The 18,111-nt window shown below is 38.8% G+C and overlaps 1 protein-coding gene across 1 annotated transcript; it reads left to right on the forward strand.

The window, feature by feature from the left end:
* The first annotated feature begins 4,470 nt into the window (after window positions 1-4,470).
* Window positions 4,471-7,561, forward strand: LOC143633350 (uncharacterized). Its single transcript, XM_077101671.1, has 5 exons — window positions 4,471-4,981; window positions 5,120-5,261; window positions 6,162-6,321; window positions 6,753-6,950; window positions 7,469-7,561. The coding sequence occupies exons 1-5, from the start codon at window positions 4,471-4,473 to the stop codon at window positions 7,559-7,561; spliced, it is 1,104 nt and encodes a 367-aa protein (XP_076957786.1).
* Window positions 7,562-18,111: the final 10,550 nt, after the last annotated feature.

Raw genomic sequence — 18,111 nt, forward strand, 5'->3', positions numbered from 1 at the left:
CTTTCAACACACCTTTTTCAGGTGAGTAATCTCGTACTTAATCCCCTTTTATTTTTAACGTTTTGGGATGTTCATGTGTTCTTACAACTTGAGTCTTAAACTTGTTTATGAAATTTATGTGCGCAAAACCCCATGTGTTATGGACGTTTACTTGGCTGTTTATTTGTATGTGTGAGTCATTAACCGCTTTGTTCGGCCTATTCCGAAGTTTTCATGGATCCATTAGATGAACACGGGAGACCTATCGTTTACGGTTTTCTTGTTTTGTTTACACATGCACGTATGATTATTCGTTTTTCTGCTCGATTGGGAGCACGGATTGAACTATGAGCTATGATCTATTTAGGCTTGATCACAATCTGATTACACCCTATGTTAAACCCCAGTTACGCACATGTTGCGCACAGTGTTTGTTATTATCTATTTATATCTATTAAACTTGATTTCTCACCAACACGCAAGTGTTGACGTTTTATTTTAACACATGTTCAGGTTTGCTGTAGCTGCTTTTGGGAATCTCAAGGACACGTAGGATGTTCTCTTTTTCTTTGGACCTAGATAAAAATGTAACAAGACAAATTATGTTATTTGAATATTTTAAGTTATGATATGATTTATGTTACTTTACGTTTTGTGTTCTGCGCGTGCGCAATGAAAATGTATTTATTAAATATTGACACCCAAATAGTGTCACGAGTAATGAAACAATACGTGGCGCCCCGATGTATAATCCGCCATCGGTCGGGGTGTTACATCAGAGGCATGGAATCTTTGCGGCCAAGTCGCGAAACCATCCAGGATGGAAGACATCCGAATATATAGGTTGGGCACCTCATAATTCGCCTAAGGATGAAAGACATCCAAATATATAGGTTGGGAATCCTTATAAACCCATACGGCTACGCGCCGAATATAAGGTTGGGCACACCTCATAATTCGCCTAAGGATGGAAGACATCCGCATATATAGGTTGGGAATCCTTATAAACCCATACGGCTATGCGCCGAATATTAGGTTGGGCACATCTCATAATTCACCTAAGGATGGAAGACATCCGCATATATAGGTTGGGAATCCTTATAAACCTATACGGCTACGTGCTGAATATTAGGTTGAGCACACCTCATAATTCGCCTAAAGATGGAAGACATCCGAATATATAGGTTGGGAATCCTCATAAACCCGCACGGCTATGCGTCGAATATTAGGTTGGGCACACCTCATAATTCGCCTAAGGATGGAAGACATCCGAATATATAGGTTGGCAATCCTCATAAACCCGCACGGCTACGCGCCGAATATTAGGTTGGCACATCCCATAATTCGCCTAAGGATGGAAGACATCCAAATATATAGGTTGGGAATCCTTATAAACCCATACGGCTACGCGCCAAACTTAAATCCCAACCCATACGGCTACGCGCCAAACTCAAAGGTTGGGAATCATCATAAACCCATACGACTATGCTCCACACTTAAAGGTTGGAAATCCTCATAAACCCATACGGCTACGCGCCAAACTTAAAGGATGGGAATCCTCATAAACCCATACGGCTATGAGCCAAACTTAAAGGTTGGAAATCCTTATAAACCCATACGGCTACGCATCGAACTTAAAGGTTGGGAATCCTTATAAACCCATACGGCCAAGGAACACTCGCGTCAGAGGCGTGGAATCCTTGCAACTAAGTCGCGGAACACTCGCGTCAGAGGTGTGGAAGCCTTGCAGCCAAATCGCAGAACGCTAGCAATAGCACATGCTTGGTTACAACTTCCTCAAGTAAGTGAATTACTTCACAAGTTTTTACAGCAATCTCAAACTTTTTTGCCTATATTGATTTTGGTTTGTATAACAAACAAAATAAAGCAAAACGAAAAGTTTTAGTATATAAGATTTGCATGAAAAAATTGCACAAAATATTATTAAATGCTTGCTTATATTAATGCAAAACATACGGCTCGCGCCGAGTATAAGGTTGGACGCGCTCCACACACCGAACGTGCTCTGTTACGCCTAAATAGGCCATTATAATTTTAAACATCTTACAACCCGAAGCAAAGTAGACATGCAAAAAATACATTTGGGAAGTACCGGGTCGGAAAAACCATACAAGCACTCCTAATAAGTCCAGAACTCCACCTAACCGCTTGCACGCCCAAGGAGCCGCCCTGGACTGGGGGACTTGTAGAGGTAGGGTCCTAAATACCCAGTACGACCTTTTACTTATTGTGTTTTATATTATATTTGTTATATTATTATTGTTTGCTAACTAATGCCCAGTGGGCTGGGGGGTTGTGGAGGTAGCCCCTAACCGGGCTTGGCCCACTAAGGTTAGGGTTTCATGATGGTAGAAATGGAGTTTCTATATAAGGGGTCTTCATCTCTCATTTGGGGATCCCTTATTGGACACTTGGCCTCCACATATTTTTGTGTATGTAAACAAGAGGAAACTCTTAGCAGTCACCTCCACACCCCCACTGTTCCATGGCAGATCTCGAGCAACTGGAGAAGAAGACAAAGTCGTGGTTCGTTCATCTTGAAGACTAGGGAACATCGTCATGGGTCAGGTTAGATCCATTTCATGTTTCTTCATTAGGCAACAAAGAGGTATGGCAACGAAAACTGAAAATCGCACGAACTATAGGATTTTAGAGAAAGGTAGGTTGATTTGATTGGAAGTGAAGAAGGTGAACACAAAGCGGAAAAAAAGAGACAGGTGGGATGGAGGGACAGATGCCATTACAAATGAGAAGTGGGTTGAGGTCAGCAAACACAATAAATGTTGTACAACCTGACCAACACATATTACAACTAGTAATGCATCAAGTTAGATGATATCCTAGTTATAACATTAGCAGCATAGTGTACAACTCATGAAGCACACTTGCTCCCAAAATTGTATATATGCTAGTATTTTGACCCCCCCCCCCCCCACACACACACAATGGGAGGGCAGTCAATTTGAATGTCACGAATAAATTTATGGGGCATGACATAATTGTTCTATTCCGTGGGCGTTTGCATAACTGTTACAACTTACAACACACAAAAAACAACCACAACTAATATCATTCTCTTATTAACCCTTTCAAATTTAACCTTACAAATACTATTACTAAAGCCCACGTCCACTTTAATTTTAACTGCATTAAAAAATTTCAAGCACAAAGTGTGAAGATGAAAACATATGTTCATTACAAAAAGTTATATTGCAATTGATTTGTACCAACCTTAGCATGCTCGGCAACAGATTTTATTATCTCCATCTTTTGGTATTCTGCAAATGAAAGGCTATGCTAATAAATAGCAAAAAAAACAAATTTATATATATACATTTTCAGGAGAGTTGAAGATTTGGTTGTTGTAACTTTGGCATAAGATGTTGTACTCTTCTTTCATTGGACCTCCCCTCCACTAGGTCACCCGCACTTTCAGTTTTCCTTCACTTTCATTGCAATCAGAAGAGAGAGAGAGCAGCGGTGGACCTCGACCGCAACAATGACATAAACCTTGCTGCCTGCGACACTAGCCACTCAACCACCACTGCACATCGAATCTGTGATCTGAACATTCCGGTAGCAACTGTGTCAGATTACCCTGTTCCGACGAGGACGATGTGCCTTTCTTGCCATATCTGGAACTGCGATTGCAGATTTCACAACTCCTTCTCTCCATTCTTCAAGGTGAAATGATAAATTTCACCTTGAAGAATGAAGAGAAGGGTTTGTGAAATCGCAAGCGCAGTTCTAGGAAGGGCAAGAAAGGCACCTCGTCCTCGTCGAAACAGGGTAATCTGACACAGTTGCTACCGGAATGTTCAGATCACAGATTCGATGTGCGGCAATGGTTGAGTGGCTAGCGTCGCAGCCGGTAAGGGTCCATGTCATTGTTGCGGTTGAGGTCCACCGCCGCTCTCTCTCTTCTTATTGCAATAAAAGGGAAAACTGAAAGTGCATGTGACCTAGTGAAGAGGAGGTCCAATCTTATCTTACAATCTTACAATACTAATAAAAGAAAATGTTAAAGCTTAGGTGTCAAGCCCACATTTCACCTAATTCCTAATATCTTATCTCATTCATTCTAACAATTCATGGGTCATGAGTCAAAACTTGTCAAATGGGTTATAAGATAGTGTGGATTATATTCATCATTGAATCAAGTGTCATTTTCATACCTAAGGTTTAACCAACTACACAATTTTAGTATCTTTTTAAAAATTTCTTGCAAATCAACACCCGGTGTTTCCAAAATATGCTATTTTAGTACTTTTTGTTAATCCTTTTTGTTTTTTCCATTAAGTCTACATTAAATTAATTCAGAAGTATTTTGAGAATCACAACTGAAATAACAGAACTTATTTATCTTTATCATTTGACAAAACCCGTGTAATACACGGATTCAAAAGCTAGTGAAAAAATAGTATAACATGTTATATGTTATGACATAGTTACAACAGCCAAAGCATGAAAATGTATATTTATAAATGCCCCATAAATAAATTAAGTGACAACACAAGACAAGATGAGCAAGAGCGAGTCCCTTCTCCCCAGCGAAACCCTAGAGCTGGAGTCGGGGCTGTCCCTCGCCTCAAACTCAACCTCACCGTCCACCGCTCCGACGCCTCCGTCAAACCCCTCGACGACTGGCAGCTCAAGTCCTCCTTGATCGACTTCCTCAACTCCTCCTTCTCCCTCACCTTTCCCGACGACGACCTCCGCATTCGCAAGTTCAAAGACGCCAACAAACGCAAGCGCGATGATCCCGTCGCAAGCGGTACTCTATTCATTCGCGATTTAACCATTCTAAGTAAGATTGAACAGGATAGTGAGTGGAAGAAAACGGTGGTTGGTAAGTTGGATGGAATTGAATTGAGTTTGGCTGGGGTTAGGTTTAGGCTGAGCGTCGAGCTTCCCAAGTCGGATGATTTTGATCTGATGAGGAAAGACTGGGAGGACCTCAATTCTACTGCATTTGATAGAGGTTGATTTCTATTACTCAGTTTTCGGGTCCGGTTGGTCTTTTTAAAACAATTGTCTGATCGTGATAAGTATATGTTGCCTGATAATTAATTTCCCTTTTGAATGCAATGGGTATTATTAATGTTTCTTTACTGAACAGGGCATTCAAGAGGTAGAAAACGGGACCCCGACACGATTGTGCTGAGAGGTGTTCCCTCCCGCTGGTTCGCCGAGACAAGAGTCTCGTCTAAGCCTTCAATGTTGGTTACTCATACTATTTTTTCTGCCTTAGGAAAAATCAGGTATGCGTGTGCCTCTGTATTCTTATACAATTATTGTATCATACACGCAATCAATGTGATTTGGCTTTTACGTTCGTTAAATGATTTAATTAGCAGTTGTATGATTAGAAATATGTCTAGTTAAAAAATTTTTACTTTTTCCAATGTCTTATACTCTTATGATGGTTGATGTTTTCCTACCATGTTAACAAAGTTGTGAACTTTATTCTCGTTAGGATCTGTTTCTTGGGTGCTAAAATCTTACAGTTCTGTTTCCTGTGTGGCAATTTACTGCATTTCACGACTTGACTATAGATAATATAATTTAATTTTGGAGGGTACGTGAAGTTACAGGTTACAACTAAACATGAAATTCAGGGCATGTAACTACGCCTCATTTCCAAATATACTTGCTGCATTAATTTTTGAATTAGTTACATGGATGGTTTGTATGGTTTAGCCATATTGAAACATTAGTCCCTAAGTTTTAAAATTAGACCAATTGTTTGCACGAGCATAACACTATTGGTCCCTGGAATGGATGAACATTAACCTTTTTTGTCAAGTGTATACGAAATGAGTAAAATACCCGTGGTCGTAACCCTAAAATAATGAAAAATTTAATTGTTAGGGCTTAACCACCTGTAAGTCCACTGTTTTTCTTCTTAAAATGACTTATTCACTTTCATTCATGTTTTAAAAGAAGTATGTGTAGGTGTAATTTGGTCTGTGTGGTTTACTTTAATTCAAATTTATGATTAAGCTAAACCCTTTCAACCTGTTTTTTAAATCATGTGATGCATATTTATGAATTCATCTGAATGTATCTTAAAACATGTTTAATGCTTAAATCACTCTTTTAATACACATACATGCAACGTTCATTTGATAAATTTATATTCTGACAATTATTTATAACAGGAATCTTGATGTCGCAGAAGATGACGGTATCGGGAATGATGCAGATGAAGATGATGAAGACATAGTTCGTGGTCTCCTATGTAAGATCGTGGTTCGATTTGAGGATCATAAGGAATTTTCTAAGGCCTTAAAAGTGTTATGTGGGAGGTCATTGCAAAAGGTAGACACTCATTTTCCTTTCCTTTCCTTTTGTTATTATAATTTTTTAATAACTTGATATTGTTCACTCTTTTGTTGGGATAATTTCATATATATCTCTACAAACTTGCTAAATATCATATCTATTGTAATCAAGTTCTGAACATCATATATCTCTGCAAAAATTGTTAAATATCATATGCTTCTAAACCAAGTTCTAAATATCACATATATTCCTATAAATAATCAAAGTATCATTATCATATATATAGAATTAACTTGGATATATATGATATTTGCCAAGTTTTGTAGGGGATATATATGAGATTACCACTTTTTTTTTTTGAAAGTTATGTTTGCTATACAATTACTTCAGAATGCGGCATTCGTGTTATAATTATTGCAAATACCTAATAAATTATGTGTTAATCTTATTATACGTTTTTATTATAGCAAGGATCACGATTAAAGGCTGATTATGAGGTGAGTTGGGATAAAGATGGCATATTTAGAAATGCTAGAAGTCAAAATGAAGAAACCAGTAGGTCAACGCCAAAAGCTGCAGCTTACAGTTATAGAAGTGAGTCTGCTAGATATCAATCACATGCGCCCCGCTTTTCAGAAAACAATACGCGATCGAAGAGATTCAAGGTTTGAAACTAAATAATTTATCATTTTATCAAAATATAATGTCAAGTTCTGGTTTGGTGTATACATATTTCTGTATTTTCTGGCAGTTTTTATAACAGAAATTATGGGCAGAAAAATTGGCCCAAAATAATGCAATTCATTAATTAAAATTCACTATTTATTAAACTCATATATATTATTTAACAGTCAAAATACAAGTTCATAAATTCTGTTTGGTTCAGTTTTATTAGTTTTAATTACATGCAAAACCGAATCTGAACCAAAATTTCGGTTTTTATGTAAACGTAAAATGGTCGGCTATTATTTGGGTTTGGTTATTTAAGTCTCTGATTGGTTTTTTCGGCTTCATGCACACCCATAGTGGAGACCACCAAGGTGTTAATTTGTTATTGAACTCTGATTGTAATTATAATAAGTGAATTGCAGGAATGATTAGACTATTGAAAGCATATTGAAGTTGAGGGACTGCTACAAGTATCCATCCGATATTTAATCATTGTTGTAATGAACTTTGATAGCACTCTACATGGGCATTTATGGAAATGTGTTCAGCAGTTCTTTTCCTTCACTGGACGGTTGCTAATTGGTATGCGTTCCTTGCAGCTATATGATCATTACCGCCTTCAGATGTTCATTTCGGTTCTTTTTATAAGATCTGCTATAAAGTGTTTCTGAGAACATATGTAGAATGTTGGTTCTATCTTTTCATAGTGTGACATATATAAAGACAATGTGGAGGGATCGGTAACATGGTTTTGCACAATAACTGATTATTAATAATGCGGCGCTAAGCATCCATAGTTCATTCGACTCCGCTAGCTCTTTAAACATCCATATATCAAACTACGCATTCGGTGAATAATTGATTCCTGATAAAATGGAAAAACATACAAAGGTGGATGGGGATATCCATCTCAGTTCCAGAAGCAAATTGAGATGTTCGCCTAGTAGTCGGAACCTGTTAGGAACAACTAACATAACTTACAAGTTTAGTGCTAAAGTTTTATAATTACAAGACCTGTTTGGTTTAAGGAATTTTTGTTGAATTGGATATGTAAATGGAATTCTCTCCGTTAAAATCACGTTTAATTCTTTCGCATTTTAAAAATCATTGTACCACACTACAACCTATGAAAAGTTTTTGTTTTTATTTTTCAGTGGAATTTGCATCGTATCTAATAATCTCTCATGAACAAATATTGATTGTACGAGATCAACAAGTTCTACTCATTCTGTTCTACAATTCTTCTTTGTACGGCGTTTGTGGAATGTAGGAATGACTTGTGTTTGAATGTTTTCCTTCTAAATATCTTCAATTTGAAATGAAGGGAATGAAGAATAATCTTGAATTATTAATAAAGTTGAGAGTTTGTTTTTTAAGTTTATTTTAATATGGATTATTCTAGAATAAGTTTGCTTTGTTTTCAAAGTTAGATTTGTTTTGGAGAGCAAGTTTAGTAGGTCTATAAATAGGTTTTAGATTATTATTTTTATTTGAGAGAGTCAAGAGAAGTCTCTTCTCCTTGTATGTTCGTGAAGTTATGCTTGTTTGATAAGTTCGTTTGGTTATATGAAAAGAGTCGAGGGTTGTCACCCCAATATATCGTGTTCGCTTGTTTGTTTGTGTGTTTGATCTGATTGTTTGATCCGTCTGGGCCAACAATTGGTATCAGAGCTTAGGCTCGTTGTTCGTAGAAGTTCGTGGGTTTCCTTCTTGAAATCTTTGTTCGGTTGAGTTACAATCCCCTCGTTACATCACAAGTTAGAGAAGTCGATTATTTTTTAATTTGTTCGTTGACCAAGAAGTTAAAGGAGTGAGAATATATTCTTTTGGGAGAGATTGAAATTCACAGTGTCCAGAAAGTTTTAGTTTTTGTTTTTAGCTGCCAATTATACACCACGTGTGTTCTTTTTGAAAATTTTGTGTGAATTAATTAACACCATTGCTTGTCTTATTATGATACTTAAAGTCAAATCATAGGCACAATATTTTTCTGTGTTCATCGACCAAGAGGAGGCAAAAGAAATTGTGTTGCTTTGTTTTTTTTTTCCTGCCCTTCTCGATTAGAAAGATATCAAAGAATAATTTGATCATCGAGTTGAGTTATGGCCGGTGATAAAGAAGCGACTCCAAGAAGTTCAGGAATAGTGAAAGAATCAATAGGTGGTTTTGTTTTGCAAGCACCGAAGTTAACTTCGACCAACTACGCATCATAGTCGGTTATGGTGAAAATTATATTGGGTGCGAACGGTTTGCATGATGCGATTGATAAGGAAAAGGGGATAGGAATTGAAGAAAGAAAGAAGTTTATGGCCTTAGGTATTATCTTCCAAAGCCTACCTGAAGACGTGATGCTTCAGATGGCCAATTCAGAACCGAAAGATGTTTGGGAAGTGTTAAGAGTTCGTTATCTTGGTGCAGAAAGAACTCAGAAAGCTCGTGTTCAAATGCTAAGAGCCGAGTTAGATGGATTGAAGATGGGGGAGACAGAAAGTATTGATGATTATGCAGCGAAGTTGGGTGGAGTACAATCAAAGTATAAGAGCTTGGGAGTGGTACTTGAAGAAGAGGTTTTGGTAAGAAAATTCTTGAACTCTATACCGGATAAATATTTACATGTTGTTTCTTTGATGGAGCTACTCGCAGACATCGAAATAATGGTGTTTGAAGATGTGGTTGGACGTTTAAAGGCATATGAAGAAAGAAACAAGTTCAAGAATGTGACTGAAAATTCATCCCAAAGCCAGCTCATGTTCACCTGACGGGTGGATCATAGAGCCACCCTTAAGTGTAGTAATTCTAACTAAATCGCATGCGTTTATGTTTAATTTCAAGGAATTGGAATACTACATTATATTGTGTGATTGCAGGTCTGAAAAGCTAGAGAATGGAGTTATGAGAACATAGGCGAAAATGGTGAAGAAAATGGAGCTGGAACGAGAGAGATACGAAGAAAACAAGAAACGAAAGCGAGCTCCACCGTGGCCCATGATCTAGACCGTGGACCACGGTCCACCTGAAGCAAATCTGGCAGAACCCACCGTACCGTGGGTTTTATGGGAACCATGGCCCACTGTCCAGACCGTGGACCACGGTCCATGTCTTAACAGCAGGTGTCTTTTGGGTTTAATTGGTCGTTTTGGCTAATCTTTTCATTATCTTTTCATCAAGAAACATTTGGAGACGATTTTTGAGGGTGAAGAACAACATCTTGGGATTGGTAATCATTGTTTGGTACATTTTAATTCGTTTGATGTTACATACAATTGATATTATGTTGATTTCTCAGACCTTGAGTGGCTAATTCCTCTTGGTGATCATCTTGGATGTAGGGTTTAATTGATACACTATGTTATGCTTTGATTTCTAGAATAATGACTTTGCAATGTTTGTTGAGTTGTTATGGTGTTTGATTAATTGTTTGTAAATTGTTGCTTGTGTTTGATCATGATTTAAACCATACATTCTTGGTGTCATTGGCAATTGAGATATCATGGGAAGAATTAGGGTTAAATATTAGTCAATTGATTATCGGGTAACAACCTTGCATTTTGTTAATCCAAGTACTTAGTTCTCTTTTATCACAAACAAGTAAACAAACATGAACTATGTCTAGGTGGTTCTTTCTAGTAAGCATGAACATTAGTGTTGATTTAAACCTGAAATCTAGGATGATCGCTTTCATTTAACCTGTTTACAAATCTCAATAGTTGTTTTGCAAGTGTTTTATTTTATTTTAGTTAATCTAAAATCAAACAATCAAATCTGAATTTACTTTTATACAATTTTAGTTTAATTCTATTTTCTGTTTAAGCTACTTGTTAACACATTTTCCACAAACTCCTCGTGTTTGATACCCATTTACCACTATCTATTTAGTTGTAATTGGTTTATCTTTGGTCAAATTTTGGCGCCGTTGCCGAGGAGTAGTGCGCAACGTGTGTTATTTTGGTAGTTTTTGTTTAATTGTTATTGTCAATTTTACGCGGATTGTGCTAGTGTGCAGGTACTTACAGGTATATTCATACAAGACACTCTCGGTCTTCCTCACCGTTAGCGTTTGATCCTGAAATCGAGAGAACCTTTCGTCAGAATCGGATTCTTCAAAGGGAGAACAAGGTTATTGGGTCACCAAGCACAAAAGGTTAAACAACTAACACCACAATCATGACTTCGGAACAAACTGTACCGCCAATGCCACCACCCATAAATTCACAAAACTCATCATCCACTGAACCCGTTACCACTACAATCTCTACAAGTGTACCTACTTCAACCGTGTTCAATTTCCAGCCACCAGTTAACCTTCCACCCTTAACAACTTTCATGCCTATGCAAGGACAATCATCAAACTCACCACAACAATCCTCTTTCCAATCTCAACAAAATCCACCTTATCAACAACCATACACATTTACCCAAGACCCACCCATAACTCATATTCCATCGGGTCTGAGATCGAGCCCGTAATTGTTTGGTGGGCCACGGTATGGTGATGGCAATGAAGGGTATGAAGAGTTCGAAGAAAGATATTCAAGCGGGGTTGATGGGAATCAGTTGAGGATTCAAGGGTAGTTTGGGTATGGATCCAACTTTCAACCGCAACAACAAGTGTAACAATGGGGTGGACCACATGTCAAATTAAGAAAAATGTAATTTTAAAAAGGGGTTCTCAAAAGGAGGAAATGTGGGAAGTGTTTAAACAAGTTAAAGTGAATTTACCTTTACTTGAAGCAATAAAACAAGTACCCGCTTATGCAAAATCTTTAAAAGAATTATGCACTCAAAAGAGGCAACAAAAAGTGCCTAAACGGGTATACTTAACCGAGCGGGTAAGTACGGTTTTAAAAGGAGACCTCCCTCCTAAGCTTCAAAATCTGGGAACACCCTTAAATAACATTCAAGTAGGTGATTTTCAAATGTCTAGGACGTTATTGGATCTTGGGGCCGGAGTGAGTATTCTCCCGGGGGATTTATATGACCAATACGACTTTGGTCCTTTGAAACGTGTGGAGACCACGGCTGTATTGGCCGATTTATCTCATAAACTTCCCCGTGGAATCGTACGGGATGTAATTGTGAAGGTAGAGGATTTTTATTATCCTGTGGATTTTTTGGTGTTGGATTATTCATCAGGTGACTCAAGTCAACAACAAAATGTTATCTTGGGTCGATCATTTTTGAACACGGCCCATGCAATCATTTATTGTAGATATGGTACCGTTGACATGGCTTTTGGCAACCGAAAAATGCGTTTAAATGTTTTTACTAATGTTGCTAATTCTTTGAGTGGTGAAGAATGTTTTTTGGCAGACGTGGTGGATCATTGCAATCCTCATGAATATGATGAGGATTGTGTAGAGGCTTGTATTTGTGATGATTCTGAACAGGTACACGTTTGTGCTTTGCGGATGGAGGAACAAAAACAGAATGCGCTAGCTCTACAAGAGGGAAGACCACCATGGACACAACAATGGGAGAGTTTGCCAAAGGAAATCAATTCGGATACCAAACCATCTTTGGAGTGTCCACCAAAGGTGGAGTTGAAGGAGCTCCCGAGTCACTTGAAGTATGTGTTTTTAGGGGAGAATGAAACCCTCCCAGCTATCATTGCTTCGAATTTGGAGCAAGAGCAAGAGCGGGCATTAGTGAAGGTGTTGGAAGCATATAAAACAGCTATTGGATGGACGCTTGTAGATTTAAAAGGTATTAGTCATTCTATTGTTATGCATAAAATAGTTACAGATGAGGAGGCAAAACCCATAAGGGAGACTCAAAGGAGATTGAACCCGAATTTGCGGGAAGTGGTGAAAAAAGAGGTAATCAAATGGTTGAATGCAGGGATTATTTATCCCATTTCAGACAGCTCATGGGTGAGCCCGACACAGGTAGTGCCCAAGAAAGCCAGCATCCAGGTAATAAAAGATGATAAAGGTGACCAAATTGCCACCCGACCGGTAACCGGGTGGCGAGTGTGCATTGATTATAGAAAATTAAATACCGCCACCTCTAAAGATCATTTTCCATTACCATTCATTGATCAAATAATTGAAAAACTTTCGGGTCAAAAATATTATTGTTTTTTGGATGGGTATTCGGGTTATAATCAAATTGCAATTCATCCCGATGACCAACACAAAACCACCTTTACTTGTCCATATGACACCTTTGCTTTTAGACGGATGCCATTTGGATTGTGTAATGCCCCAGCTACTTTTCAAAGATGCATGATGAGCATATTTCAGACATGGTCGGGGATTCACTTGAGGTTTTTATGGATGACTTTTCTATTTTTGGTTCAACTTTTGAGTCTTGTCTCAATGATTTAGAAAAAGTTTTAAAACGTTGTGTTGAGACAAACTTGGTGTTAAGTTGGGAGAAAAGTCATTTCATGGTACAAGAAGGTATTGTGTTGGGTCATGTGGTTTCAAGTAGGGGGATGGAAGTTGATCAAGCAAAAATTAGAGTAATTTCATCTTTGCCACCCCCGAAAGATGTCAAAGGGGTGAGATCGTTTTTGGGACATTCCGGGTTCTATAGGAGATTTATTAATGGTTTTAGTGCAATTTCAAAACCTTTATGTAATATTCTATTGAAGGATGTCCCCTTTGAGTTTACTAATGAGTGTTTGCAAGCATTTGACAGTTTGAAGGAGAAGTTAGTGCAAGCACCAATCCTACAATCACCGGATTGGTTAAAGCCATTCGAGATTATGTGTGATGCTAGTGATAGCATGGTGGGAGCGGTTTTGGGTCAAAGAGTGGACAAAAAGCCGGTGGTGATCTATTATGCAAGCAAAACTTTATCCGAGGCACAATTGAATTACACCACCACCGAAAAGGAGTTGCTTGCGGTGGTGTATGCCTTAGATAAGTTTCGCTTATATATTTTGGGAAGTAAAGTTTTAGTGTACTCGGATCATAGTGCGGTGCGTTATTTGATGGAAAAGAAAGATGCAAAGCCTCGTTTGATTCGTTGGGTATTGTTATTACAAGAATTGGATCTTGAAATCCGTGACAAGAAGGGTTGTGAGAATGTAGTTGTGGATCATTTGTCGCGAATTACCCTTGAGGGTGTTGATGATCCGAAAGAAATAAACGTTAAATTTCCGGATGAACAGTTGCTTGTTGTTTCAACCGCACCGTGGTATGCTCATTATGTCAACTATTTAGCCACGGGGGCGATTCCGGAATTTTGGTCAAAGAAGAGAAGGCAACAATTCGCAGCCTAAGTTAAGCAATACATTTGGGATGAACCGGATCTCTTCAAGATTGGAGCAGACCAAGTAGTGAGAATATGTGTACCCGAGAATGAAGTACAAGAGATTTTGAAACATGCCCATTCATCGGCATGTGGTGGCCATTTTAGTGGGTCTAAAACGGGGTACAAGGTACTTATGTGTGGCTTTTTTTGGCCAACAATTTTTAAAGATGCCAATGAATATGCTAGGCATTGTTTAAATTGTCAAAGAATGGGGGGTATATCGAAGAGAAACGAAATGCCTCCACAACCTATTTTGGTTGTTGACATTTTTGATGTATGGGGTGTAGACTTCATGGGCCCGTTTCCAAACTCATGCGGGTATCTCTATATTCTTGTTGCAGTTGATTATGTGTCAAAGTGGGTAGAAGCGGTTGCAACAAGAACTAATGATCATTCCGTGGTGTGCAAGTTTGTGATGGTGGATCGCATTTCAAGAACTTTACATTTGGCAAATTGTTGAAACGTTATGGTGTGAATCACCGAATTGCAATGCCTTACCACCCTCAAACAAGTGGCCAAGTTGAAGTTTTGAATCGAAAAATCAAAGAAATTTTAATGAAGACGGTGCGGGTTGATAGAAAAGATTGGTCGATTAAGTTGGAGGATGCATTGTGGGCCTATCGCACGGCCTACAAGACACTGATTGGTACCACTCCTTATCGATTTCTGTATGGGAAGGGTTGTCATTTGCCAATGGAGTTGGCTCACTGGGCATTATAGGCAATTAAAAATGTTAATTTGGATTACAAGGAAGCTGGTGAGTTAAGGAAGTTGAAATTGAACGGATTGGAAGAAATCCGGGATGAGGCATATGAATGTGCTTCGAATTACAAAGAGAAATTGAAGAAGGTGCATGATGCCAAGATAAGGAAACGAACATTTGAGGTTGGGCAAAAAGTGTGGCTTTATAATTCAAGACTCAAACTGTTTCCCGGGAAGCTCAAAAGCAAATGGATGGGCCCGTATGTGATCACAAGAGTCGGGAGGTTTGGTTATGTGGAGATTGAAGACATGCAAAGTCAAGTTAAGCAAGTTGTGAACGGACATCGCCTCAAACCTTATTCAGAAGGAAAGGATTTGAAGATGATTGACAAAGACAAGGTGAGTTTTCTTTTAAGCTTACCAGATGGCTCCATTTCGTAAAGGAAAGGCCCATGTATGTTGTATAGTGTAAATAGTTTTTATTAAAAATTTATTTAAAAATAAAATTACCTTTCTCGTGCGAGTGTGTTCGAACCAAGTGTGGGGATGTTCTTAGGAATTCCTTTACCGTGTTGAGGACAACTCGAGATTTTCATGCGAGGTAGGATAACTTTTAAATTCTAATTTTAGTGTGTTTTGTTTAAAAAAAAAAAAAATTTAAAGTTCACCGTGGACCACGGTTTAGACCGTGGCCCACGGTCCAGCCAGCGTAAGACACGGTTCACTTCCTAGCTACGGTACGATGGCTTCTGTTTGAATTGGTTCAATTACACCGTGGACCACGGTGTACACCATGGCCCACGGTCCACACTAGTCAGCACCATTGACTTTGGTCAACCGTGGACCACGGTTCACACCGTGGCCCACGGTGCGGCTCTTTTTGCAGCACTTGGATGGTTTTTAAGGTATAGATGAGTTATTTTTTTTATGATTTAACAATTCTAAGCCATTAAAATCACCTAACTTATTTTCCATTATCATTCTTCTTCATCTTTCATAACCTTCAAAACCCTAATTCCACCATTACATCTCTTCCAATTAACCATAAAATCCAAGTTCTTAACCCATTTGTGAGTGAATTTCTGTGAGATTTAACAATACAAACCTTATTCCCTTTCATTCTTAAGAGTTATTCCATTTGTGAGGGTTTGGATTCCGAAAATTTCAAAGATTTTTGGGGGTTTCTTGTTTGCTTGTGAAAGATTACTTGTTTATCATCCTAAAACATCAACCAAGGTATGTTTTTGTCAATTCTTTGTACACATTGGAATAATTGTTAAGGTAGTGTCGAGTTATGTAAACCCACTTGCTTGTTGGTTATAATGGTTACAAATTATAGTTGTGGATAAGAAATAAATGCTTGAAATTGGTGATTTTCCATGGAAAAGTTGAAAAATTAAGTGTTTATTGAAGTTTTGTGATATTGGTTAATTAATTAACGAGTTGTTTATCCACAACTATGGTAACAAGCAAGTGTGGGGATGGACATATTGAATTAATTTGGTTTGTTTTTGGGTGGTTTGTGTGTATAGATGGGAAGGACTTCGGATAAGGTAAAAGGAAAGGCAACATCTTCGAGTGGCCAGGCTGCGCAAGCTAAGCGACAACGGTTGAGAGAGGAGCAAGAGCATGTGCAAGTAGAAATCCCAAAACCCGACTGGAGGGGTGGGGTATTATCGAGTTATGCTTTAGAATGGCAACCTGAGTTGTTTAAGGATAAGATGAGCACTTTGAAAGAAAGGTTGGAAGGGTTCATGTGTGAGAAGAATGTAACCGACTCGGGGTTTGAAGCATTCAGCTTGTTCGACAAATTTGAAGCATTAGGGTGGGAAGCTGCCTTTCAGTGTTACGATGGAGAGAGCACTACGCTCTATGATAGGGAAATTGAGGAGTGGGTATCTACTTTGAGGTGCCCACCGTTTAGGAAGGGTTCGGAGATGAAGTTGATCGGTACCGTGGGTGGAACGACGGTGGAGATGTCTTTCAAGACACTCAATCAGATTGCTCGGTTCGACAGCAAGCCACCCAATTCGTACATCTATCCATCAGTTAGAGATTTGTTTGACCATCCTGACAAAAGTCCGCAATGGTATAATATACTATCGTCCGTGTTGAAAGGGGGAAGAGGTACATGTTCGAATTTTAAAATAAGGGAGTTGAGAATTGAAGCTCAACTGTTGATGACAAAATGTCTGTCTAATGTGGTACCCCGTCGGAGCGACATTTCAGTGGTGAGAAACAATGATATGCCAGTTTTGGCCGCATTGATGACTGGCAAGCCGCGAATTTCCTTTCGCTACTTAGCCATGTTAAACATATGGATGAGTAGAGAGAGCAACAAGAGAAAGTTAATCCCTCACTGCTGATTGATCACGGCGATACTGAAGTTGCATGGCGCCATTCCAGTAGGCACAATTGGGTTGAAGAAGATATTTACGGAACACAAGTTGGATGCGTTGGGGCCAGGTTGGATATATACCAAGAGCGAAGATACCATCAGTTGAAGAACGGTAATGAGAAATGGAGAGTATTAAGGGAGGATGTTGAACAAGAAGCGGGTGAAGACCGAGAGGAAATAATGGAGGAAGGAAGTGACGATGAAGACATGGAGGTGGTTGGTGGTGATGAGAATGCGGGTGGTAGTGGATCCCAACAAAGGGGTTGGGACTATTCTTTGGGATATGCTTCATATGGAGACAATTGGGCCCACATGGGTTCGATAAATGAGGTGGTGGAGAGGCATCGGCCCTCCACTTTTGATAATTGGTCGGAGGAGTCCCGAGCGCTTTTCGACCACCAAACTTTCATGGGAGCTTATCATGAACGAGCCGAGAAAGAGAGGCTTGATCGTAACGAGATGTGGAACCGTTCTCACGCTTATGCGTGGGAGTGATGTGTTGTAAAACAATCGTATTTTTCGCACGTTTTATCTACGTATATTATTATATTTTATATGTTTTAACTTGTTTTAGATAGGTTTTACATACATTTATTAATCTTGTAGGTTTTGGGTAAAAGAAAGGAAGAAACCGGGACTTTTCGAGCATTCTACGAGCATTTTACGCATACGTTTTCAAGTAAACAACTCAAGGCCCGACCCGTATGCATCATGGAGGCCCAAGACCATATTATATTATATTATATAAAAAAATAAAAACCCTAAGGCCAGCAGAAGTTCCGATCGCAGCAGAGCAG

The sequence above is a fragment of the Bidens hawaiensis genome, unplaced genomic scaffold, assembly GCF_021521415.1.
Source record: "Bidens hawaiensis isolate Kalapana, Puna unplaced genomic scaffold, B.hawaiensis_p1.1 tig00006693_1, whole genome shotgun sequence".
NCBI classification, from domain to species: Eukaryota; Viridiplantae; Streptophyta; class Magnoliopsida; order Asterales; family Asteraceae; genus Bidens; species Bidens hawaiensis.